Here is a 25,328-nt window from a genome sequence, read left to right as displayed (position 1 = left end):
AAAAAAAAATCATTTTAAATTTTCGTAATGTGCAGTTAGTTGTGTTACTTGTTCGTCAAGGTATTTTGAAATTTTCGCGTCAAAAAGGTGTGTTTGAAAAAAATAATTTTGGACTAAGTGAGTCAAAAGTAGATATAAAATTACCCGAAACAGTTTTTTGGGGCGTGCGGGGGACAAATCCTTGATGTTGACTAATTGCAGATAAGAAGAGACATGGTCGCTCAACTCATCGAGTGCACGATTTTCAAAACATACAGTTAGAAGATCAACTACATCAGGGGAGGGAGCAATAGAAATTAATTTCCCTTCTTAATTTTTACTTTTTAACCTCTGTTTGGGGTTTTTTTTTGGGTTATTTTTCGCCTGACCCAATATGTTTCAACAAATTTTGGCTCTAACCCTAATATTTTAACAACTATCACCGCACACCCTAATTAGTAAATTTTGCCGTTAACTTTGACAGAATTATCAGTTATTTAAGTAAAAGACTTGTTTGCCCTTATTTACAATGATGTTACTGAAATATGAAGGTGTGGCTGAGAAGTATGTGTCCGCTACAAGTTTTTCTTCTTTACTTGAAGCAAGTGAAAAGAAAATTTCGTTGGATTATTTGATTGGATTTGGGCAAGTGTCCGTTGCAGTTATTGCACTTCCCCAAAGGACTGTGCAGCACTTGAAGGAGATGGAATTTTTGGTTATTTCAGTAATTTTAAAAAAAAAATTCCTTACTCATTTGTAGTCAACCCCACAAAGCCCACCAATAAATAGTCAATGCAATTTTAAATTTTAAAAGAGTAATCCGCTGAAAAAGGTATCTCTCTCTAGTATACTTATATCCTCATGCTCATCAATAAATAGTCATAAATTAAGAATAAAATTATACATCCTAAATTTTTTATTCTAAAAATTATCATGACATTTATTAATTATTTGGTGAGATAATACAATCAATTCATTTGAATCTTGTAAACAATTACTCAATAAATATCATATTATTTAAGATGAAATTCAAGTTAAAAAAAATTAAGATATCTATTATTACTTATAAGTTATTGATTTTATCGATGGTATATTATAATAAATTATTGTGAATCGGTCATTGATTCCTATTAGAAATGTTTACCACTGCCTCACTATTAAAAAATAAAGAGTTGTGAATAACCAACCAGGTGAAAAATGGTTAAAAATGTGATTTGATTCATATGAAGAGGCAGTAGCAACAGAATGAGAAACATATGCAGAAGAGATGGACAAATGAGAGAGACAGAGACAAATGGAAATTGAAGAAACGTCTAGAGAAATGGGAAAATGACAAAAGAATTGTCAGGTAGGATTACTAGAGTTTTGGCCATTTGGGGTCCATGACAAAGGCCCTCGTCCTCCCCCGGCCTGCCTCCCACACAAGCTCTCAACTTATTCTATTGCTTTTATTTTTTATTATTTTAAATTAATTTTTTTTATACGTTTGTCAACTTTATAAAATCACATAAACCTATAAATAGAAAAATAGCAGTCATATCCTAACATTTAGGGAAATGATTATGAAGACCCAAAGTTTTACTAAGAAAATAGAAATACCAAGACCTTTTTTTTGCTGTAGTGTCTTAACTAAAAAAATTGACTATAATGTTTTATAATAAATAGAAATATAATATTAAAATAAATATAATAATTTATTTTAATGTTTTACAATTTATTAACATATTTTATTATATTTGAAGTAAATTTTACAATAAAAAAAAATGTAATATGAAAATAAAAATGATTTTGAATATTATACAAAATGATTTTAATTTTATTAGTACGTGAGATATATTTGATTGATTGTAAAATCTATTTTACTCAAAGATTTATTTAAAATCTATATAATAAATACAAATATATTATTGAAATAAATATACAGTTTCAAAATAATTTTAGATACTAAAAATATTTTATTATTATTTTTTACTAATAGATTAAATTATTTATATTATATTTGTATTTATCAAAAAAATTTAAGTCAATTGTTGTTTTACTTACTAAATTCGAAAAGTATTATGGTAAAAAATGAGTCTTTATATCCCTTGTTTAAAACTTAAGTGCATATGATAATTTCTACAGATAGGTATATGATAATACTAATACGATTATAAAATATGTACAATTGTTGATTTGCTATTTTTTTTTCTAAATTACTCTCACAGCAAACATTGTCTGTCAAGAAAGTCGCAAGTGGGATCAATGCGCTGTACGCCATATAGTTATTGGTTGCTGTTATTATTATTATTATAGTATACTCATTTAGTATGAAATAGCCAATATTATTAGAGAATTTAAGACTTTTCCTTTTAATTTTTATTCAGAGGTTATATTGACATTATCAAGTTGGGATTTTTTCATCTAAAAATTTTAAAATATACTCTTTCATGCGTATTTATATTTGTAATAATATATTTATAATTGATCTTGATTGTGGATGTCTATATTTAAAGAGAAATTAAGTTGTTTTAAGGAAACAAAAATGAATAATTGTTTTCCTTTTTGATCTTATAGAGTATATTAAAGTTCGTATTTCTTAATTTTATTTTCTAGTGATGTCTCCATTTCGAAATTATGAGTATGGATGGGTATGATTATGTTTGATTCTTTTTTTTTTTTTTGTTGCTGAATTGAGTTGAGTCGAATCAAATTTATTAATGGGTTTGCTTTATTTTTTTTAAATATTTGAGCCTTCAATTTTTTAATTTTCAATTTGGTTTTTTATTTAATTCACTAAATCGATTGTTCCTTTTTCTTGATTTTCAAACTTGAACCAAACGGACTCATTCAATTCTTGGTTTTTTGCTTATTCCTAGTTATGTGAACGTAGGCTAATCGAATTTACTCATACTTGAAAATAACATTAGTATTTTCTTTTAAAGAATAATTTTTTCCCAAAGTACTTGAATTAAAATGTTTCTTACAGAACCAAAATTCATTTTCTATTAAAATATTTGAAAACCCTCTATCCATAAAATATGTATTTAGTACTTTGGAAAACCTTTTATCTAAAAAATACATATTTAGATTTAAAATATTTTTTTAAAATCATAATTCGTTTGAAAATCTAAAAATATTATTAAGCATTTACACACTTTATATTAAATACTATAAATTTTTTAAAAAATACTATGTTAGATGTATATTAAACATCTTAAATTATGAATCTTAAACAGCAAAATTTCTTCAACTAATGATATAGATTTTATTTTTATATGGATCCCTACTATTAGAATCCGTTAACAAATTCAATAATTTGATTAGTGAGTTTTTGAAAAATTTGATATTATTTAAATGTGTGTAATAGTTTGATTATGGATTTTGCTAATTATTTCTAATCGAATAATAGTCACAGTATGTACTCAAATAAAATTATGAATGCTATATAACAAAGTTGGTAAAATCTATTATGTGAAAACAATAGATTTGGGTTCGAATTCCACTCAAATAGATAGGAACAAAATTAAATTGCCGTTCGACTATAATAAAGATGATAATAAAAATGTGCTCATAAAAAAATTACATTGGAGATTATGATTTTGTAAAACACTAAGGGGGACGGATGATATTGCCCCTTATTTAAAATGAAACGGAAGCGTGGGGCCAGAAAATTAAGAAAGAGGTCTTATGACAATGAAATGAGCACATCCACATTCGATCAATTTCGTTTATTTAAAAAAGAAAATAAAAATTGGCCAATTAAACACTTTCTTTATATATAAATAAATTATTAAAAAATTGGGCACATTGTTTTTTCGGTACTTGCTCTCTGTTCTCTCTGTTTCTCTCTCACTTGTCTTCTGCAGATACCCAAAAAGGGAAAAAAATAAATTAAAAAGCAAAAAAAAAACAAATTGGTGACAAATTTCATCTCAATACATTCTTTCATCCCAAAAATCTTAACTTTATTTGTTTATTTATTTATTTATATTCTAGTTTCTCACCTGACTCTCAACTCACCAAGTAAGTAAATTTTTTGTTTTGGTTCTTATTTATTGTTTAAACTTTTATTTTGTTTTCCTCATCTTGTATAGCTCACTCGTTTTATTTATTGTTATCATCATTATTATTACTCTTAAATAGTTTTTTTACTCATCAGATACATTTGGGAAAGTTTTAATTTTGATCGGTTGTGGGTTTTGATTTTGATTTGGTGGGTAATTTTCTTTTGCTTACATTTTAAGCATTGATTTGGTTTCATGCAAAATAGAAAGTAAGTTCATTATTTGATCTTAATGTTGTGTTTGTGTGATCTTTTTGCATTTGGGTTTTGAGTTTTGAGACTTTTGATCAATGGAGGCTCTACTTTCACCGTCTGCTTTTGCATGCAGGAGATTACAACTTTCTAGCTCTTATTCACATTTTGTTTTCATCGTTCTCTTTGCTAATTATTTCATTCATGTAGTCTGCTTCTGCTCAAGTTACATTTTTTCTGGTTAAATTTTAGATTTATTGAATTTTTGTTTCTGGCTCTGATTTGTTTGCTGGGTTCCTCAGGTTAAGGTCCAGTTTCTTGTCGTGCCTAGAATATTTTATTTTTTCCCCTTTTTTTTAGGTCCAAAAATAATAATAACAATATTAATTCACATTGAACGAATGTATTTTAAGCTGTGTACTTTTACGAGGTTGTTTCGAGTTCTTGTTTTAAAATTTTTGTTTAATTTCTTTTTAGTTTTGTTTTGAGTTCTGTGTTTAGATTTTGATGAAATTTAATATCTGGTATTATGAACTGCATGTTTCTGATGGCCTGACTTTGAGATGGTTATTCCAGGTTCCGAATTTGGGGCTGAGTTTGAAGATTTGGTTTAGTGAATTTAGGGCCAAATTTGGTCCTATAGATGTCATTCTAGGGGCTGGAGTTTGAGATTTTGTAATGAGCGCTTTAGATGAATGTTGATGAGGGGGATGCAGATGATGGGGTCTCAAGCTGATGGTAGTAGTAATGGTAAACAGTCTCAGTTTCAGCCATTGGCACGGCAAAATTCTATGTATAGTCTCACACTCGATGAGGTTCAAAATCAGCTGGGTGACTTGGGGAAGCCACTTAGCAGCATGAACCTTGATGAGCTTTTAAAGAATGTTTGGACGGCAGAGGTGGAAATGGAGGGCACAACATTGGCCGAGCAAACTTCCTTGCAACGTCAAGCTAGCCTGTCATTAACTAGTGCCCTGAGCAAGAAGACAGTTGACGAAGTTTGGAGAGATATTCAGCAAAGCAAGAGTAGTGGGGAAAAGAAGCCCCGGGATCGGCAAGCTACACTTGGAGAGATGACTTTGGAGGATTTCTTGGTGAAAGCGGGGGTTGTAGCTGAGGCATCTTCTGATAAAAAAATTGATGGTCCTGTTGTTGGTGTCGATCAAAATGTTGTACCACATTTTCCGCAACAAGGTCCGTGGATGCCGTACCCACATCCACAATATCAGCATTCACAACAAAGTATGATGGGAGTTTATATGCCAGGCCAGCCAATACCGCAGCCAATGAACATGGTGACTGGTGCAGTAATGGATGTTTCATTCCCGGAGAATCAGGTGGCCTTAACTTCACCCTCAATGGGAACACTATCAGATCCACAATCACTTGGAAGGAAAAGAGGCGCCTCAGAATATATGATTGAGAAGACTGTTGAGAGGAGGCAGAAGAGAATGATAAAGAACCGGGAATCTGCTGCTCGTTCACGAGCAAGGAAGCAGGTTGGCTTTGAGTTATTTTAGTTGTTAAGATACACTATTACATTTTGTTTTACTTTTAGCTGTTGGTGCATTCATTTTGTCTCATTCTCTTCTAACCTCAAAGGCTACTTTGATCAGGCTTACACAAATGAACTAGAGAACAAAGTTTCTCGTCTGGAAGAGGAAAATGAAAGGCTAAGGAAGCAGAAGGTAGGATTTCTCATTCTCTTCATGTTGTTTTGCATTGCTGTTGCAGATCTGGTGGTTTTATTATTTAAGTAAAAGCGAGAGCTGTGATTATTGCCTTTGCAATAAATGTCTCATTGATCTGTTTAATTTGTATGATTGTATCAAGTATCAAACACCCATGTGGTGAGGGTAGGATGATTCTGAAGATTGTCTATATCGTTTGTTTGGTAGAGAATTATAATATGAATGAAGCTGAAGATAATTTTTTTACACAAATTTAAAAGGCATGTTCTCTCTGTTTAGGAGGGATTGCGTAGACTGGGAATGATTGCCTGTTGTTTCTTGATCTTTCATGTTAATAGCTTCCATGGCCTGTTACTCTATTATACTTTCACTGATAGAGAAAATTGGTATTTATTTTCTCTTACCTTAGTCTTAATTTTTCTAATGTTTCTTTTCTATGCCCTTCAATTTCTCCACATCTCTAAAATAAACAGAAAGTCACTGTGTCCTTGTGAGATGATTCTTGTGAAAGAGCTTATTATGTTCATTTTCATAGTTTTCATATTGTTACACTCCTGACTTTGATACAAAATTAAATTTGTATTGATGTATGTGTGTGCTGTCAAAACTGCTACTATGCATAATTTATTTTCGTGGTTCTCAATTGAAATTTCTTAAAGTTATTATTGTACATGAAAAAAGTGGACATTCATTGTTTCTTGAAATCTGCAATTTGTTTGATAATGACTATTGTAAATTGAATTTGGCATGAATTTTCTGTCAGAATTTAGGTATGTGTATTTTGTAGCATGATAAATTATTTTAATTTCTTTGGTTTCTCATGATTAAATCAATAAGTTTAAGTGTCATATAAAAATGATTTGGGTCATCCTTCAATTCTGCTAACCTCAGTAGCTGGCTTACCTTTCTAATCCTACTCAACATATCTCACATGGGTAAGTGACTAACAGCTTCCTGCATAAAAAGATAATCACTTCCATTTGATGCTATGTTGCCTTGGTGGTTGTTTAATTTATTTTCATTTGATGTTTATCTTTGTAAATCAGTATTGTTGGAGATAAGTATTGAGCAGCCATTCGGCTTTAATTTTGCAGGACTAAGTCTATTCTCCTTTTCTTCTAAGAGTCAATGCTTGAAAAGATTATTGTTTTCGCTATTGTAACAGCTGTATTATGACCTCAACCTTGTATTTTCGTCCCAAACCTGCTCTCCTTTTGTACCTTGATCCTTCCTTTTATCTAAGCAGGATTCTGATTTTCCTGGATACTTGTTGTTGTACAAAAAGATGAAAACCAGACTGAGCAAAGAAAGTCAACCCAGTAGGAAATTCAGGGTTAGGCTCAGAATAAATAAAAAATAGATGAATAGCAATTGAGATGTGTCACATGGCCATTGCATCACACATTCTTGGTTCTTACACTCTCATTCTATGTCCCTAAGGAAGGGGCCTTTATGAGGTCTATGCAATGGGGCACGTTGGGGGGTTGGGGGTGGAATTAAGATTCTGTGTCTGTATTTGGAGCTGGTGGCTGTGGAAAGCTTGAATAACAAAATAAAAAATTGGTTGAGTGTGGCATCATGTGAGAAGTGGACCAAATTGAATAAAAATTGCATTAAATTAGTTATCTTTTCATGCTTCTTTGTACAGTGTTTGTTACATCTGCACAAGCCTTGGTTTTGGAAACTTGTGTTTTTATAGCCACCAGAAATAATGCCTATGGTGTCTTATGATTTATGTGCGATGTAGTTCTTTTTAAGTGTAGTATGTCTCTAAGTAGTATTTACACTGTCTTAAAATTAAACATGCTACCACCAGCAACTTATTAAGTATAATGATCGTTGTAGATGGAAGCTAACAAAACAAACTGGTATTATCAAATATCTTATTGTAATGAGGTAAAGTGTGGAAAAAGAAGTTTGTAGAATGGAGGGAGAGAGAGAGCCACAGCCAGTGAGTTTAACTTTGACAAACTTAGTCTTTAATACCTTGCTCATTGGTGATTGATGCAACGTCTGGGTATGGAAGTAAAAGATATTGCCCTCTAAAAAGAGTTTGTGGACCTCCGGTTCACTTTTGTAATATTTATTCCTTTTTAATTTTCTATAAAAGTTTCTCAGCTGACTATCAAAAAAAAAAAAGAAAAATTCTTCTAAAGAATTTCCATTGTGTCCCGTCGTGGCTTTCCTTGATTTGCTATCTTTTAGATGCCTTATAAATCTACCCCAAAGTTTGTTAATGTTGAAATAAGCGTATCCCATTTCTTCGTCAAAATGCATTCTCTAGAAGTGCCTCAAAACTGTGTTTTAATTTGTTTTCTCCTTAATCCATTTTTCCATTTCTGTAAGCTTCTTTATGATTATAGAACACTAATTTACAGTCCGTTAACCCATCTATGGTTTACCGATCTTCTCCATTGTTAGTTGGGTTCGACCTACTCTGTACACCAAAACTGGTTTCTTCAGAGGATTGGAGTTTAATACTCTTTTTTTCCTTTTTCGCACTTCTACCTAGGCAGCTTTAGCTTTTCTCTTTCATTTAACAATTACTTGCACAAATTCTTTGAATAATGATCCATTTGATTAAATTTTCTATTTCTACAAAATAGTCTCGCTGGCGTACATAATTAGTGTGGGTATCTACACCAACTTTTTATTACTCTCAACAAGTTTGCCGTACATTGAGTGAAACTTACTTTCCTCCTAGGTTTATTGCAAAGCCCCCAATATACCTGGACTTTAGGCAAGACCTGTTATCGCGTACATCTGTACTTCCCATAATAACTGACTCTTGCACCATCTGTGACCCATCGGAGCAGTCTGTGACTGTTTTTAGTGCATTTATACTCTATTAGTGTGATCCACACTCATCATCGATTCAAAAATCATTTCCACTGGCTTTACGTACTCATTGTGTTTTGTAAAGGGGAAATTCCTTCATGAAGTCTGTTCTGTTGGTTCAGACTTAAGAATTGTCTTTTGCTTTGCATCTCTAACTCATGGTAGCATCACTCATTTTTCTTATAAATCTTCAGTATGGACTGTGTAATGTATGATATAGTGTGTTTAATTTCACGGCTTTGGCTTGTAACCGGACATAAATATGCTGTTTGTTGTTAGCCTGGTCTGACATGTGGATTTGAATCAGTGTTTGTCATGGTAATACCATTTACTAAATTTATAAATTTAGGGTGCCTTCAGTTCCGTCAGACTTGAGAGATTTGGTGCAATTTTTATAATTTTTTGTAGCTCTTCTAGAATCCCATCTCCTTTCGGTAGTTGTTACAGTCAGTTCATTCTTTTGTGCTTCTCTTTTCCCTTTTGACAGAATTTTGCTCTTGTTCATATGAATAAAATAGCCATTATTAACATAACGTAATCTGAAGGCCGGATTTATTGTCAGCTGCTCTTTATTCTAATGTTAATGCCCCTTTGAATTTCCTCCCTTTATAAATGTAAGAAATTTTGTGTGCTTAATAATTTCATTCGTCGATTTGATACTCTTTTACATAGTCAACCATGTTATGACATGGCCATGACTAAATTGATTGATATTATTTAGTATCATATGGACTCTATAAATCAAAAGCTATATCATGGCTTGAGATATGTCTTGATTTTGGCAATCAAGAGTAGAAAATTGAAGTGTTTGATACACGTAAATTTTGTATATCCTTTCCCCTTTCGATTATTCAGTATTGAATGTTATATTTTTAACTTTTGATTCTTGTCTGCCTTGCAGGAGCTGGAGAAGATGTTCAGTGCTCCACCACCTCAGCCAAAGTATCAGCTTCGGAGAACATCATCATCCCCATTCTGACACAGTCTCTGTATCTGAAAGTTTTGTAGATATGACGATGTTTCCTTTAGTTTACTTTGAGGGTGAAAGTTAAACATGTCCTATATGAATGGATCTTTTAGAAGCAGCTGTCTATTGCTTCTGCTAATAGACTGCTTCTTGTTCCTGTGATTACTTCTCTGTGATATCAGTTGCATTAGAACTTTCATGGTACTTGTCACCATTGTCTCCTAAGATTTGCCGAAAAAACTGTGTAGTTGAGTTCTTACAAAATGTTCAGTATATAGTTTCTTTCTATCGTAATCACCAATATTACAAGTTCAATGATACAGGCTTCTTTGATGTCCAATTTTCTAAGATTCAAGTCTTAATACTTTCTGCATTTTGAACAATTTCTCGCAGAATAAACAAGAAAGAATTCTTGGAAGTTACAAATATACTGTTAATGAGAAATCCAAATCCATCCAGATTTGTAGGTCCCTCATAATTTGTTTATTTTAAACGAGGAAATAGACATAATCACATTAAAACATCAAAGTTCATTCATTAAGCAAAAGGGACCGCAAGAGTCATTCCATCAGCACAATGTTCAAATCAGTCTAGTGCAACAGCAGCTAAAATCTTTGCTGTTCAAAATTTTAACTTAAGACATTACTCTGAAGTGCTTATAAGAACATAAAAGAACAATAAGCCAAAAGACCAGGGTCAGGTATTTTTTCAAGTTTAGGATATTTCTATCTATGTCTTTACGGTATGTCTGTGATGTCCATCTCTATATCTTTCTCGCTGCAGATTTTAAAGCCATGCCTTTAGCAGAAGAACATAGAATTGCACACTCTTTCATGCAGTACAGGCAGTTCAGGAACAGGGATGCTACCAGCAGATGTCATTGCATTGTGACTGGAAGATGTGTCTGACATTTCATCGAACTTGATGAATTGCGACATCTGAGCGGCAGCCAGGTGGGCGTAGCAGATTGGTGTAACTACAAGATCATACAAAATAAAACATTCAAGAGTTTTAGGAAAATCAAGAGAAATAAATTTAATGAAGACATGCAAACAATAAGAACAAAATGAAAGGAAATCTGAATTGAATTACAATAATAACTTTTAGGAAAAGAACTCTAGTAAGAAATAGTATCTATCGTTTTCTTTTTCCTATCATTATTAGAAAGAATAAAAAAGAATAGAAAAATAAGATAGATCAGAACACCCAATTTGCAAAAGGAGATTGCCAGCCTACTGTATGCCAAACACCATAATACAGCCATAATACAGGTGCAGTGTTTATAGGGAACTTCATAAGCGAGCATCGTGCTTCTTATCCAGCGTTCTACTGCTGCAAGATCATGAGCTTGCAGCAATATTGCTGCCACTTCCTTAGAACTAAAACAAATGAAAGAAAGTAAATATACTACCTACAGATACGGCTGTGGTGCTTCTTTGGTACCTGCATAATTTAGACACCAAAAATGATTATTGAACAGAAAAACACAGTAGGTGGCAAAAAATGCACCCTTTATGGCATTGATGAAGCAAAAGAAAAGAACTATATACACTTACACATAAGATAAGGAATGAACAAGCTCCTGCAAATCATCTGCTGAAAAACCAATCTCATCGTGTAGAACATGATAGTGTGTAGGCCGCGATGTGCCCTAATTGTAAACAATAGAACGTTAATTGTAAAAGACTAAAATCCAACCGAAAATATCTACATTATTTTGTCCTACTAGTACATCATCTGGTCACAGCAGTAAGAAGTAAGCCTATAGCCTTCCAGATAGTTCTGAAAATCATGTATCCTCCTTATAATATTAGTTTTCCATTTTTCTAACCATTTATTGTTTAAATTATAGCAGAGGTTGAGAGAATGCAATACTCACAATCATCCCTGCATGAGCACACAAGTAGAAGTCATTGTTTCTTGGATGACAGACTCCTTTGTCAACAACAGTACCTGCACAAAAATAACAAAAAGGAGAAATGCCTTATGTTCAGTAAATCATTGAGAGGATATTTAACAAACAAGTTTTTTTCTAGAGTCGGCAAAGAAATTTACCAGGTGGAACATTTTCAGGACGTCCGCTCTGGAAGAACTTAGTGTGATGATTCTTTTGAGCAACAATCACAGTGAACTTAGGAGACCATTTCTCATCAAGGAATTTGGAGGCCTGAACTCATTAAAACTCTCATGATCACATATAGCAAGTATCTCTTAGAAATTAAAGCAATGAGTTTTTGTGATTACCTCAATGATTTGGTCCAATTCTATGTTCAAGACCTGGTTAAACTGCGACTCACTTACTCCATCACTGAAATAAATAGACTCAACAAATAAGCGATGAAGTACATGAACATGTTCAAGGTTAGAGTGCTGTTGTAAGATGACAAGTACTTTATATCTATATTTTTTCAGTCAATTAATGTATTCAATGAATTTTATGTCATTAATTCAAGCAAGTTTCTTAACAGCAAAAGGTATGCAAATAGAGATTAGGAATCAGCTGCTGCTATGTGGCGATCAAAACAACATATCGAGAACTTCAAATTCACAAAATCACATAATTATCTTCATCACTAAGACTTGAAAAAACTTCAATTTGTAAAAAGGTACAGCTTAATGTGTTCAATCTACACGAATGAAATTCTCTTATTTAATATAATGATTCTACCACCCTAATAATCCAATCATTAGTCAAAGGAAACCATAACTGAGCAACAGAAGTATTGGAAAGCTACCGGAAAATGATGATATTTTCAGGCTTCCTTTTCCCTGAAGTTGAATAAAAGTCAACAAATAACTCCCTGCAATCAGAAAACGCAAAAATGTATTCTGGATAAGTTGCGAAACAGAATGGAAGATGGTTATTATATTCATGATCTACGAGAAGACACAGGAAATCGAATAAACTTGAAAGCAGGTGCACGTGCAAAGATGGAAATCAGCATGTTAAATTTGTTTCTTCACCTGATGATGCCGTAGTCCTCAGTTTCAGATCCTGGCTTAAAGAGATTAGCGATCATTTCAACTTTTGGTGATTGAGTCCGTACTGAAGCTCTATAACGAGAAATTGATGGCCACTGCCTGGAACTAACCACCTTGAAAATTTCAAATGTCAAAAAAAAAAAAAAAAAATCAGATAGAAATCTAGAATTGTGGATTAGTCTCTACCCAAAGATAGTTAAGCTTTCAGAAAGGAAACCCATCATTTGAAACAGAACCAAAATAAACAATGTTCAAAGGAAATAGATTTACTGCAGCAATAGATGGCAAGTCCGAACGACCAGGAGAGCCATGTGAGACATCCATCCCTAGAATCATGGTTACTGGCTTAGAGACTAAGGGAATTGAACGAGAATGCTCGAGTGTCAACAAGGAATTCATTCCTCCAAGCTATAGAAACGGGGAAAAAATTCAACTAATGGTAAGTTCAAGGCATGAAAAAACAAATATGGAGGAAGAAAACTAGAAGTGTTCACAAAATTTAGAGGAGTTCACCTTGGCATTTATCTTCAGGAGGACATTTGTTATGTATTGGTCATTCACTTTTGTGGGTGCAATGCATTGTGTTACAATGCCAGCCTCTGAAAGATTTTTCCTTTTCCATGGACCTTAAATTTGAACAAGTTATTACAAATTAAGATATGAGGACTACCAGAATAGCAGAGAAGAAACTTAAACAAGAAGAAGGAACCCAAGTAGCCAACCATAAATGTCAGAGTTCTTCCTCTCAGGAAGAATACACAATAGCAATTGAGGTGGCCCTGGTAGCTTTTTCTTGATAATTTCGAACATTCTCTCAACTCTAATTGGTGCTGCCTCCCGTCTAAATTGATTACTCTCCTCAAAAACTTCATGTGGATTATTTATGTGCTACAAGCCAAAGAAATAAGAAATAAGCATCAAGTGAGTGTTGACAGGATTTCACAATGTAGTTTGTCAAAACACTCACCATTCCTTTCATTTCTCCGCATCTGATCAGATTATTACACAAAGAGCGTATATCACAACGAGCAGAGAAGTTTACAATAGCCCACCATTTGATCTGCATCGGTTCTACTAATTTCTGTGGAAATATGTTAAATTGGCGTTAGAAAAGGCTTGTGTCATCAATACCAAATACAGTCAAAAGAACATAGAAAAATCAATACCTTGTTGTTGAAATTCCATCTTCCACCACGAGGAAAGAAGTCTTCTCCATTTCCGACTTTCAACTGCAGCATAACATCAACAAACAGGCATATTAGGAACAACATAAATCTTTACAGTAATCGATTTCAGACATTGATAATGATGACAGAGGTAAAAGACATGGAAAAAAAGGACTTTGTACTTACTCTAGGGGCTGGTAAAGTTCGACCTTCAACTTGTGTAAATTGACTACCAATTGAAATACCGAAAGAACGAAGCATTTGGTCAGCACCATAATTGTTTCTCTTCATGGCCTGTAAGAAGAAACATGTTAAAATCAGAGAAAATAGCAGAAATGCATGAATTACCTCAATATATAGGAATGAAACCTACTTCAGTCAAAGCCCCCATCCTTTCTTGGGGCTTTTGCCTTGATTTCTCCACAAGTGAAGCCCTCTGCTGGTTGGACAATGCCTTTGTATAGCGTTGCAGTGATACCAATGTGCAAAGCTACATGGCAGAAACAGGATATAAAAATATGATACAGTCACGTCCTCATAAACAAAAAGAACCTTTAAGAACTAAATTATCACCTCAAGCGGTATATAAGATGCACGTTTTGGTTTCCCAACATTGATACATGGGAAATCAGCTGAATACTCCAACTTTATATGGCGATTATTAACAAAGTATTCATAGACAGTTATCTCAATAGCATCGCTATCCCCATTATGTCCACTCTTTTGTTTCAAAGAAAACCTGAGAGATTAGAAGTCACATTTTCAGTTGGCGAATAACAAGAGTGATTTCTTATGTAATGCAACAAACCATGGAGTGAAAGACAAGATACAGAACAGAAAAGAGAACTAACGTTTGCTGATTGCAAGGTAAGTCACTGAGTCCAGTGATTTTGTATTCAGTGTTAGAGTGATTAGTATTTATCCTCAGATTTTTCAGCACCCTCTTAGCCTGGTGTCAAATTCAAGCAAGGGTCTAAATGAAGACAAATTTTCTTGAAATATATATAAACATGGATACTGAACTATCAACTATACCTTGTTCCAATCAATCTGATGAGGCTCTCTAACATTTTGATTTGCAAGAAGGAAGTTCACCACTGGGCCAGGTTTAACTATCATTGTAGTGGATACATCTGCATACAACAAAGACAATTATCAACACAAAGACAATTGATTAATTGAACCACAGGTAAATAACATAAGTGGATTGCAAAAGCAACTAACCCATGTTTAAAGATAGACCACTCTGTGTAGCGCGGAAGCTTGAATGGAAACCCCTGCATCCCATTACCCCACCTCCTAGGTCTGCGAAATTTCTCGGATTATTGTGGAAAAAAGACTGCCGGACTAGAAGACAACCCCTGAACATGAGAAGAAAACAATAACATAATCCTGTGTTGAGTTGAGCAACATTGTTTCTTAAGCCTAGGCAATTCACAACACCAAACTAATCACTCACTGGTTCGCTGCATTCTGCCTCAGTATGATGTCCAAAACTCTCATAGCCTCTTGAAAATGCTCTGTTTCCTGACCCCGCAGTGCATTTGCAATTGCCTGCATGGGGATTTTTGCAGCATAACTAATTTCAACCCTGATTACTTTCGACCTGGATGGACGCCTCATCCTCTTCCTATCACCCTCACCAGGGCTGCCATCACCTCCCGGGCTGTCATTCCGTGCAGTTCTGCATATAACAAACCTCCGAGTCAGTAACTGGTAATTGAATAAGTCTAAAGCATATCAATGCACACATATATACCTATTCGAAGAGAGGTCTTCCACCACAATCGTGAACTCAAGCTTCTTACGTTGAAAAGAGCCAAGAGTGAACAAGCTCTTCTCCCCATCATAAGCAAAGTGTTTACCTTCAAGCTCATGACTATAGGTCTCCTGAACTTTGTCTAGAATTTTTCTCCCGATACCTTTCCCATCAACAGGATGACCATCTTCATAAAATAGAGCAACCTGTAACAATAAATCAATAACAAAACCATGTACAAGATCAATGTGTTGGCAACAGAAGCGGATGGTAAAAACCAATGACTAACTCTTGATAATGAGCACAAAGAGATTACACTGTAATGGCAGAAGTAACCCTCTGTCTGGCGCATTCTGACTTCGAAATGATTCGTTAGAAGAGTCATAGGCGTCCCTTTAGTCCCGTGATTTCGCCTTGCCATTGGAAGGCGTTTCGGGGCCGGAGCTGCCACCTTTCCGGACTGAAGAGGCACAACATTCGGAGGGATAATGGGCGGCGGCGGCGGCAAGTATTCGGATCCCTTATGACTTGGAGATCCCATTTTCAGAAAACCTGTACGGACATGACAGAATTGAAAAACACAATTAGTCATGGAAGTTTATTATCTCTTTGACAAGGAACAAAAAGCACAAAGAACCAAAGAACTTGAGATACACTCAATGGACTTGACTAAAAACGCTTTTAGAATAAAGGATACAACTTTAGCCAGAAAAACAGAATACAAAACGAGGAAAACAAGAATTTTGAAAACTCTAGTAGAAAACCAGAAACACTGAATACAAATACTTGTTTTCAGACAATACTTGGACGTAAAAATAACGAAATTAAAAAATTACAAGGACCAGAAAAACAGATCAAAATATCACACGAGACATGAAAAGTTAAAAAAAAAAGATCTAAATACTCAGCAACACATGAACAAAACAATAGCAGCAGTTTCCAAAAACAAGCGAAAACAGAGGAAAACACATGCAACGTTTCGTTCACAAACTGGCAGCACTTTTTTGGAAAAGCTCAAGAAGATATGAACGAAAACAGAGGAAACAATGGCAACCATTCTAATAAGCACTTAAAAGAAAACGCGTACAGCCACCATGGAACTTCTACTTAAAACAAGTTTTCTGAAACCACGGAGAGCGAGAGAGACTATCAGAACACAACGAGCAAGCAGGCGAAGAAAACAAAAACACACACAGAGACGAAACCGAGAACAAAAAAAAAATTACATGTAGAAAACACTCAACAACAACCAAAAACAGTGGAAAACACATGCAACGCTTTCGGTAAACACTTTGGAAAAGAAAGAAAGAAAGAAAAAAAAAACCAACAATCAAAATCCAAAAAAGAAATAAAACCCCTGGAAAGAAAAGGCAGGAAAACGCTGGTAACAGTGAATACTCTGAAAACGCTATGCGAAAACACTGGCAACAGATAAAACAGAAAGAAAGTTTGGAAAAAAAAGAAACATGTGAAAACAACATCAAGCTCATGAAAGAAAAGGAAAAAAAAAAAAAAAAACACTCAAGCGTACAAACTAACATGAGAAAGCAGCACCAAACTCTCAAAAAACAGAGAAACAAAACCCACATTGTCACTACTCACTAACAGAACAAAAAAAAAAAAAAAAGACAAAAGAAAATAGAAAAAGAGAATGCAAGTGAACGAACAAATATACCCCTTAAGATTTTCAGGTCAGATCAAAACCAAAGTGTTTTTTTTTTAATTGTTCTTTCTTTTCTTTTCTTCTTGAAGAGAGAGAGAGAGAAACAGAGAGGAAAGCGAAAGCTAAAGCCTAAAGGGAGACGAGTGGAGACGACGACTCTGACCCTTCTCTTCTTCTAATATTAGTAATGCAATTGCACGCAAACGTACGGAATTAGAGGGGTTTTATTATTTATGATTTCGCCCCTTCAATTTCTCATTATTTGCACTTTTTACGCTAATCCCGATTTTGTCTCCTTTTGTTTTTGTTTTGTGCGTCATATTCATTTGTTTAATAATTGTTATAAAATACTCTCATTACTACTAATACAAATTAATTTTTACTACCTACTTGTTAACTAACTAATACATAATTATTAACCCACTTAACAAGTAGGATTCTTGTTGTTGGTTTCATTATTTCGTGTTCAATAACGTGGGTTATCATGTTGCACTTAATTTAGATATGATTTCTTTCTAGGTTTTATAAAATTGTGTATATATATATAATCGTTGTCAGGCACAAAGCCGGTTCCAAAATATTGGGGTTTTAGGTAAAATTTTTTTATGAGACCTTCTTACTTTCACTAGCCTCAACACTCAAAGAAACATAAAATAACTAAAAATTCAATCAATTTTTAACGATATATCAACAATTAATAAGACATGAGAAATTTAAAAAAATAAAACCAGTCAATAAGATATCTTTTTTACTTCTTTTAGAACTATTATTTCAAGAAACTATTTTTTTTTTACTTCAAAAGTGAACCAATAATAATAATAATTTTCTTTATAGAGAAGAGCGCAAGAAATTTTATAATATTAAAAAACTAAATTTTTAAATAAATAAATAATTTAATCATTTTTTTAGAAAAACTAATAATAAATTAATGGTTAGACAATATTATTAATCACAATTATTTAACATTAAGATTATTAAGTATAGAATTTCTATAAAACTTCTTAATTATAAGATAATTATCAATCAAAAAGAGCCTAAAGATAGGCTTTCATCTTATAAGTAACTTAAGTAATTTAAAAAATCTATTAATTTGAGTATGCTAATGAACTAAAAACATAGTCTTCTTAATTTATGGGGGGTCTAGGTGATCACAATAGGGCCTTCCTAACATATTACATACATGACCTTAGTTGACCACCTAGTTCGCTATACTTAAAGCCATCTCTAGTCAAATGCGAGTGCCTGCACTTTTTAAAATATTGATTTGTGGTTTTACAACATTATTGAAGGCTTTTAATATATTAAAAATTAAAAGAAAAATCAATTGACAATGTTGTGAAGCCTAAATCCACATTTTCTAAAATGCAGACATTCGAAATTTAAAAATTGTTGACATCTCACTAAAGAAGAACCATATATATATTGAAATGTTCCAATGAGGATTCAAATCTATAAATATAGATAGGATATTCTTATGAGTTTGGAGATCTTGAGTTGGTAATATTAGATCAAAGGCTTCTAGTTTTTGTTTTTTCTTTTTTGCTTTGATTAAATCTATGTCATTTTTTTGTCATATTCTTTATATTCTTTAAGAGTTTGCACTTTCTATAGTTAATTAACGCTTTACTTTAAGTGGTTTGTATATTCTTGGCTTATTTATTGAGGTTGAGAGTGCAAGTCTCCCTGTATGTTAGGAGCGTGAGAGTTTTTGCTTCCCTAACTTTGGGAGCTATCTTGGGTTGGATTTTTAGACTAGGCTTCAAATATATGAAAGAAATTTAGATCTATTGAAAATGGATGTAGGCAATTAAAACCCTAAATTAATAGTTTAATTAATTTTTTAAAAACACTATTCATCGTTACTGTTTATGATTACTATTCACAGTTATTGTTTATCCGCATAAAAAATATTAATTTCTAAAAACACAATAAATTGTAGAAATTAAATGACACGGAGATTTTTACGTGGTTTGAATTAATCAATCCTATATCCACGAGGCCACGCTCAGATGAAAAATAATTCACTAAGTTGAGATGTTACAACCTATGGATTTACCAAACTTTACTTTTACTTACAGTTTATCACCATATAGTTTACTCAACCTTAAACTAAATCTGCTTCTCTTGAATAATTGCTATCCCTCTTGATCCACAAGTGATCAATAACAATTCTTCAATTCTTCAATGTCTAATAATCCAAAATCCACATAAACTCTCAACAGAGATGAAAAGAAGATAAGTAAATAAATCAATACAACATTATGCGCCAAATCTAGACTCTCTAGTGAGGAGGTCGAATTTTGCTTCTCCGTTTTATGCGCTTTGTTGTGCACGTTCAATTGTGAAATACCTCTATTTATATAGACACTAGGGTTTGATAAAAATAGCAAGTCTTAAAAGACTTGGATTCTTTTCAAATAAGAGTTTCATTCCTCTTAAAATTATGATGATTCTGAATAGGAATAAATATGATTTTCTTACCTTTCTTATCTCCCAAGAAATATCTAGAGCATTTAATAAACTTTCTGTCGAACCAACTTATTGCTCTAAATAGATCTCATGCACCAATTATAGAATCTCATCATTAATTGACTTACTAAATTAGACATCTAATTAAATTAGGAAATAAATATTTATAATAAATTGAAATCTCACTAAAAAAAGGAATTAATAAATTAATCCCTATTACAAGATATGTAATAAATAATATTTCAATTTAAGCAGACTTGCCATAAAATGTCAACTCTATAAATAATGGACTTAACATAATACATTGACACAAATCTCAACAAATTTCTGATGCATTTATCAAACTCAATTTTTAATGTATTTGGTAATATAATAACTAAACAAAAGTAGTTTTTGAGTGACATCATGATACATGGTTTACTAGAAAAGAAAAGAATATTTATTAATACTTTGTTTATTGTAATACCAACATATTGATACAAGGATGAAGATGGTGCAAACAAAAATTTCGACTTGATAGGAGAAGATTTCTATTCTCTCCTTCCGCGTCAATGAACAATTCACAAATTGAGTTAGTTAAAGTAAGAAACGGACGCTTGACTTTGTCGATTCCTCCAACATATTTTTCTAATACTAGATATAACATTAAAATTGTGAATTATAAATTTCACTTGTTTGCAATGTAAAATTTCCCATCTTTAATCCAGAGGGGCCAAAAAAAAAAATCTCATCATAATATTGAACTCAATTACAGATGACCAACGGGCCGTGCCGTGCTGGCCCAGGCCCATCAAAGGAAGCCCACGCGTGCTCGTGCTCATGCTCGTGTCGTGCCGTGCTCACTATTCATTTCGTGCCGTGCCAATCCGGCACACGTGCCGTGCCCGCACGTGCTCGTGCTTAGGAAAAATAGCCCACTAAGCTTCTTCTTTTTTTAAGAGCGTATGCCAAGTTGTCTTTTTTTTTTTCAAGCTTATGTATTTTTTTTTGGATCCATATGCCTTTATTTAAATTTAATAGAATAAAAAATTCAAAACTCAAGTTCATATTCAATAATAATAAATTAATAATAATAAGAGAATGTAATATTAGTTTCTAGGTTTGACTTTATGGTATTAGAATTCTTTTTTAGCACTTAACATAATAATAATAATATTTTTTTAAGGGTTAAATTAATTGTTAACTTGGAATTACGTAGAGTCATATATCATAGTTTATAATAATATTAATACATATTTATAAAATCATTATATGTATTATTTATTTAATAAATTATAAATATAAATCAATTATAATTTTTTTGAAACTAAGAATTAAATAAATTTAAAAAATTGAGCCAATAAAAGATATTAAAAGATTCAATTTTAAATTATTTATAAAATCATAAAATTTGACGTTTACTTTCATTAAAAAATGAAACGTGCTTATTACGCTTTCGGTAAACACTTTGGAAAAGAAAGAAAGAAAAAGAAACCAACAATCAAAATCCAAAAAAGAAATAAAACTCCTGGAAAGAAAAGGCAAGAAAACGCTGGTAACAGTGAATACTCTGAAAACGCTATGCGAAAACACTGGCAACAGATAAAACAGAAAGAAAGTTTGGAAAAAACAGAAACATGTGAAAACAACATCAAGCTCATGAAAGAAAAAGAAAAAAACAACAACACTCAAGTGTACAAACTAACGTGAGAAAGCAGCACCAAACTCTCAAAAAATAGAGAAACAAAACCCACATTGTCACTACTCACTAACAGAACAAAAAAAAAAAAGACAAAAGAAAATAGAAAAAGAGAATGCAAGTGAACGAACAAATATACCCCTTAAGATTTTCAGGTCAGATCAAAACCAAAGTTTTTATTTTTATTTTTATTGTTCTTTCTTTTCTTTTCTTCTTGAAGAGAGAGAGAGAGAGAGAAACAAAGAGGAAAGCAAAAGCTAAAACCTAAAGGGAGACGAGTGGAGACGACGACTCTGACCCTTCTCTTCTTCTAATATTAGTAATGCAATTGCAAGCAAATGTACATTAGAGACGTGCTCATGCCATGCCGTGCCGCGTGGTCTACCGAGACGTGCTCGTGCTATGCCGTGCTGTACGGACATGTGCCGTGCTAGTGCCGTGCCTCGTGCCGTCCGGCCCATTGGCCACCTTTAAACTCAAAAGAGCATTCAAAATATGGGTTTGTTCAATGTAGGCCAAGTCCATGAAAGAGAAATATGAAAAGAACAAAGGAGAAAAAATGGAAAGCATATTTGCTACTTTGGGACAATTTTTTGAAACCGTAATGACTACTGTTAACTCCAAGTTCAGAAAGGCGGTGCGGTCGTTTTCTTTCCATTTAATCTCCAATTTTCCTCTTGAAATATGAGTAAAATTAGTGGGATTGCCTCAGTTTGGAAGGGGTTAAAATCAAAGGGATGCAATAAGCCAATAACACAATTTTCCCATATAGTGAAAGGCAAGCAATAGACAATTACAAAGACCGCTTTTCTTTCTTTTCTCTTCTTTTCTTTTCTTTTTCCCCCTTTTTTTTGTCATGAAGGTAAGTTCCTCCACATTTACACATAGGTAGCGTTTACTTTTTGGATTGGATTGGGAATCCTAGGATTGGGAGTGTGGAGTGGGAGTGGGAGTAGGTTATTTACTTACACTGAAATGAAAGCATAGAATAGAGATCAGAATCCAATTTATGTGTTTACTTTGTCTTTGATTGGGAGTAAATAGTTTCAAATTACAATTTTATCCTTATTTAAAGAATTATAGTTTTTAATACAAAACTAATAAAAAATATATTTAATGAGTAATATTTATTTTATTATATTTGTAAATTTATTATAATTATTAATATTCTTAATTATGAACAATAAATTATTAATTTTAATATAAAATGAAACCTTATTTTATTTTATTTAATATAATTATATTAAATTTATTATTATATAAAATAATAATATAATATTATTTAGTACAAAATTAATATTTTCTTAGAATAAACTATTTATTATTATTAATATTAAATAAATATAGTACTATTATTTTTAAAATAAATATAATAATATTATATTTATTAATTCTCTATTAATATAATAATATTATTTTAAAATAATTTTAACTTAGAATCAATGCAAATTATTATTTAGTTAAATATAATATTATTATTCAAATAAATATAACATAATATTATTTATTTTATTTTATTAATTATAAAATATTAAATTAAATTAAAAATAAAAGGGTAAAAAAGGGAGAGGTGGGAGTGGGAGTGGGACTAGGAGAGGTGGGAGTGGGAATGGAGTCCCACTCCCACTCCTCACTCCAAAAATGAGTGGGGCCCATGGAGTGAGATTCCCAATCTCTTCCCATTTTGAGGAAGTAAACGCTGGAGTCGGAGGAATCCACACTCCTCACTCCTCACTCCCACTCCAGCAAGTAAACACAGCCTTAATCGAGTTATCTTCAAATAGTTTTCTTCAATTGATTATTTGTATTTGGATCTCGGACATGGTGGAGAACTTAAAAAAAGAAAAAAAATCAATTTGGACTTTGAATTTTTTTTTTCTAAAAAATAAAATATAACAAAGGTTCCAAATTTAACCATGCTTAATTATAAAATTGGGGATTATCATTTATCATCATCAATAGAGCTATTGAGTTGGCAGCTAAAAAGAAAAATTATATTTAAGAAAGTAAAGCCAAAAATGGACACAAGGAAGGACAGGTGCTATGAGCTGAGAAAAAGGAATTCCAAATTTCTGTTAGTTGTCATTGTCGGATGCTCGACCCAAGCGAGATAGCCGAAAATTGCAAAAACCTGCGACAAGTCGTACGTTGAATCCTGCAGCGGCTTTTCAGCTACGCCTATGCATCTGCAGCGTTTCAGAATTCAGAGAGGTCACAGTTTTTGCTCTTGATTGGTTTCGTTTTGTTTTGTCTTGTATCACAGCTTTGTCTTATGAACTGAACCCCTTCTGTTACTGGAAAAATAAGACTTATTTTTTTATTTTTTCTGTTGTTATTATAAGATTTTAACTCAAAACATATAAATATAACCTTGACATTGGTGACTAATGATACAACAGTTTGATGAATCTCTTTGTTAGGGATATAGAGCAATTACGTGCTATTGCTTATCAATGTAGCATCAATGTTATAATTATTATTTTTTTAATTATATGAGATTAATGCTTAGATTACAACTCATATTATATGAGATTTACAACTGATATTTACAATCAGACAATTAGTGAAACTAGTTTACATTAATTCTTAAATAATACTGCTAAGATTTTACCCTCTCAAATATTAGAGGGATATCTATTCCACTCACATTTCGAAAGGGAGAATATTGTCTTCACTTAATTATATATCATAATTAAGTAAGCAAATAAGCACATCAACCCTCACAATTGTGAGTGTAGGGTCCTGTCATTATAATTATTTATCATTTCAACTCTTTGATTTTGTTAGGATTTTATTGCTGTATTATGGTGAATTAATCATCATGAAAGAAAGTATTTGCGATGTTTTTGTTTTAGCTAGCCTGCGTGATTAACGAAGTATCAAGAGTTCTAATTTAAGGTGATTACTTCATAGCGAGTAAAACCAAGTAATTATGGAATCTCGGACTCTTTATAGAAGGAATCATAGAAGCAGTAGAAGTCGGAAACCCTAGCCCTGGCAGTGGTCTCATCTTAGTCTATATATTCTTAGACATCATTTGATGATTGATCTCGTCAGGATTAAGAGGTTGTTTGCTTTGTTGAAATCTTAGTCTATTCTGAGAAATTAATTGATGAGTGATCTTGTTGAGACCAAAAGGTAGGTTGTTGTGCTAAATGGATTTTAAGGAAACAATAAATATTAAAGACAAGCGGCGCTCCTTGAGTAAAGTCGTTTAATTTAATTCAATAAGATTGCTACATAAGGTGAACTAAGTTGATTCAGCAAGATGATTCATGAAACAAGAGTTTTAAGTTCAATACATTCAAAAAAAAAAAAAAGCCTTTTTGTACACTACTTTCTGTAATTTATTACTATGAATAACATAATATAAATTAACTTAGTATAAATAGGTGATGTAAATAATATTAGGATAATCTTCAGCGAACTAACAATATTTTCATTATTCATGAGTGCTAGTCGGTTCTACTTATAAACTTTACCATTGCGATACAAACATTTTGGATTCGAATCTAACTCAAGATAATGGTATGAGATTTCATTATTATTCACTCTTATATTTGTATGTTTCAAAAACAAGATGTTAAAACTTTCTCGTTAACATCTCCTAATGTTTGTTTTGGATCTATTTGTCTTAATCTATGAGCAGTCAATTATTACAATTTTTATTATCTCCAACATACTCCTTGCATTCAAAGGTTTGAGTGTATGAGTTCGAGTTTCCCCTCCCAATAAAATTAGGTAAAGATAGAATTCTCTCTCCATAATTTAGGGTAGAATAGATATCCTTCAGTATTATGTTGAAGAGTAAAACTTTTGACTGTGCTATAACAAAATTATCTAAGAGAGTCCTGATCGATTTTTTATTATAAATATTAGTAAAGTTTTATCAGTTATTT

At 32.5% G+C, this 25,328-nt stretch overlaps 2 protein-coding genes across 4 annotated transcripts; one reads left to right on the top strand and one right to left on the bottom strand.

The window, feature by feature from the left end:
- The first annotated feature begins 3,772 nt into the window (after positions 1 to 3,772).
- On the top strand, positions 3,773 to 10,006 carry LOC102629355 (ABSCISIC ACID-INSENSITIVE 5-like protein 2). Of its 2 annotated transcripts, none has more exons than XM_006471224.4 (4): positions 3,773 to 3,984; positions 4,793 to 5,715; positions 5,833 to 5,904; positions 9,647 to 10,006. In XM_006471224.4, exons 2-4 carry the CDS (start codon positions 4,912 to 4,914, stop codon positions 9,722 to 9,724), a joined length of 954 nt encoding a protein of 317 aa, XP_006471287.2. In that variant the 5' UTR covers positions 3,773 to 3,984; positions 4,793 to 4,911; the 3' UTR covers positions 9,725 to 10,006. The 2 variants fall into 2 exon arrangements, with proteins under 2 accessions (XP_006471287.2, XP_052297899.1); XM_052441939.1 differs by lacking the exon at positions 3,773 to 3,984 and adding an exon at positions 4,088 to 4,234.
- Positions 10,007 to 10,196: 190 nt separating this feature from the next.
- Positions 10,197 to 21,621, bottom strand: LOC102615576 (protein argonaute 4B-like). 2 transcript variants are annotated; one of them, XM_025096742.2, is made up of 23 exons: positions 21,569 to 21,621; positions 15,936 to 16,171; positions 15,620 to 15,825; positions 15,320 to 15,544; positions 15,085 to 15,221; positions 14,896 to 14,993; positions 14,712 to 14,809; positions 14,434 to 14,599; positions 14,234 to 14,350; positions 14,047 to 14,154; positions 13,861 to 13,923; positions 13,662 to 13,775; positions 13,417 to 13,582; positions 13,208 to 13,320; positions 12,965 to 13,102; positions 12,677 to 12,807; positions 12,448 to 12,513; positions 11,957 to 12,020; positions 11,768 to 11,879; positions 11,592 to 11,665; positions 11,269 to 11,363; positions 11,124 to 11,155; positions 10,197 to 10,688 (listed from the first exon to the last, which is right to left on the bottom strand). In XM_025096742.2, the coding sequence occupies exons 2-23, from the start codon at positions 16,158 to 16,160 to the stop codon at positions 10,513 to 10,515; spliced, it is 2,724 nt and encodes a 907-aa protein (XP_024952510.2). In that variant the 5' UTR covers positions 16,161 to 16,171; positions 21,569 to 21,621; the 3' UTR covers positions 10,197 to 10,512. The 2 variants fall into 2 exon arrangements, with proteins under 2 accessions (XP_024952510.2, XP_015383607.2); XM_015528121.3 differs by lacking the exon at positions 21,569 to 21,621 and adding an exon at positions 17,295 to 17,445.
- Between the last annotated feature and the right edge of the window lie 3,707 nt (positions 21,622 to 25,328).

This window comes from Citrus sinensis, chromosome 5, assembly GCF_022201045.2.
Source record: "Citrus sinensis cultivar Valencia sweet orange chromosome 5, DVS_A1.0, whole genome shotgun sequence".
Taxonomy (NCBI): Eukaryota; Viridiplantae; Streptophyta; class Magnoliopsida; order Sapindales; family Rutaceae; genus Citrus; species Citrus sinensis.
The sequence above is the reverse complement of the archived record's forward strand: the minus strand, read 5'-3'. Positions and strand labels throughout refer to the sequence as shown.

Excerpts from the sequence above, each read along its gene's own strand:
- LOC102629355 (XM_006471224.4), top strand. The coding sequence starts at position 4,912 with ATGTTGATGAGGGGGATGCAGATGATGGGGTCTCAAGCTGATGGTAGT. Across the intron at positions 5,716-5,832 it reads GTTCACGAGCAAGGAAGCAG|GCTTACACAAATGAACTAGA; the intron begins GTTGGCTTTGAG and ends TACTTTGATCAG. Across the intron at positions 5,905-9,646 it reads AAAGGCTAAGGAAGCAGAAG|GAGCTGGAGAAGATGTTCAG; the intron begins GTAGGATTTCTC and ends TCTGCCTTGCAG.
- LOC102615576 (XM_025096742.2), bottom strand. The coding sequence starts at position 16,160 with ATGGGATCTCCAAGTCATAAGGGATCCGAATACTTGCCGCCGCCGCCG. Across the intron at positions 14,994-15,084 it reads TGGTCTATCTTTAAACATGG|ATGTATCCACTACAATGATA; the intron begins GTTAGTTGCTTT and ends TGTTGTATGCAG. Across the intron at positions 14,600-14,711 it reads TTACCTTGCAATCAGCAAAC|GTTTTCTTTGAAACAAAAGA; the intron begins GTTAGTTCTCTT and ends CTAATCTCTCAG.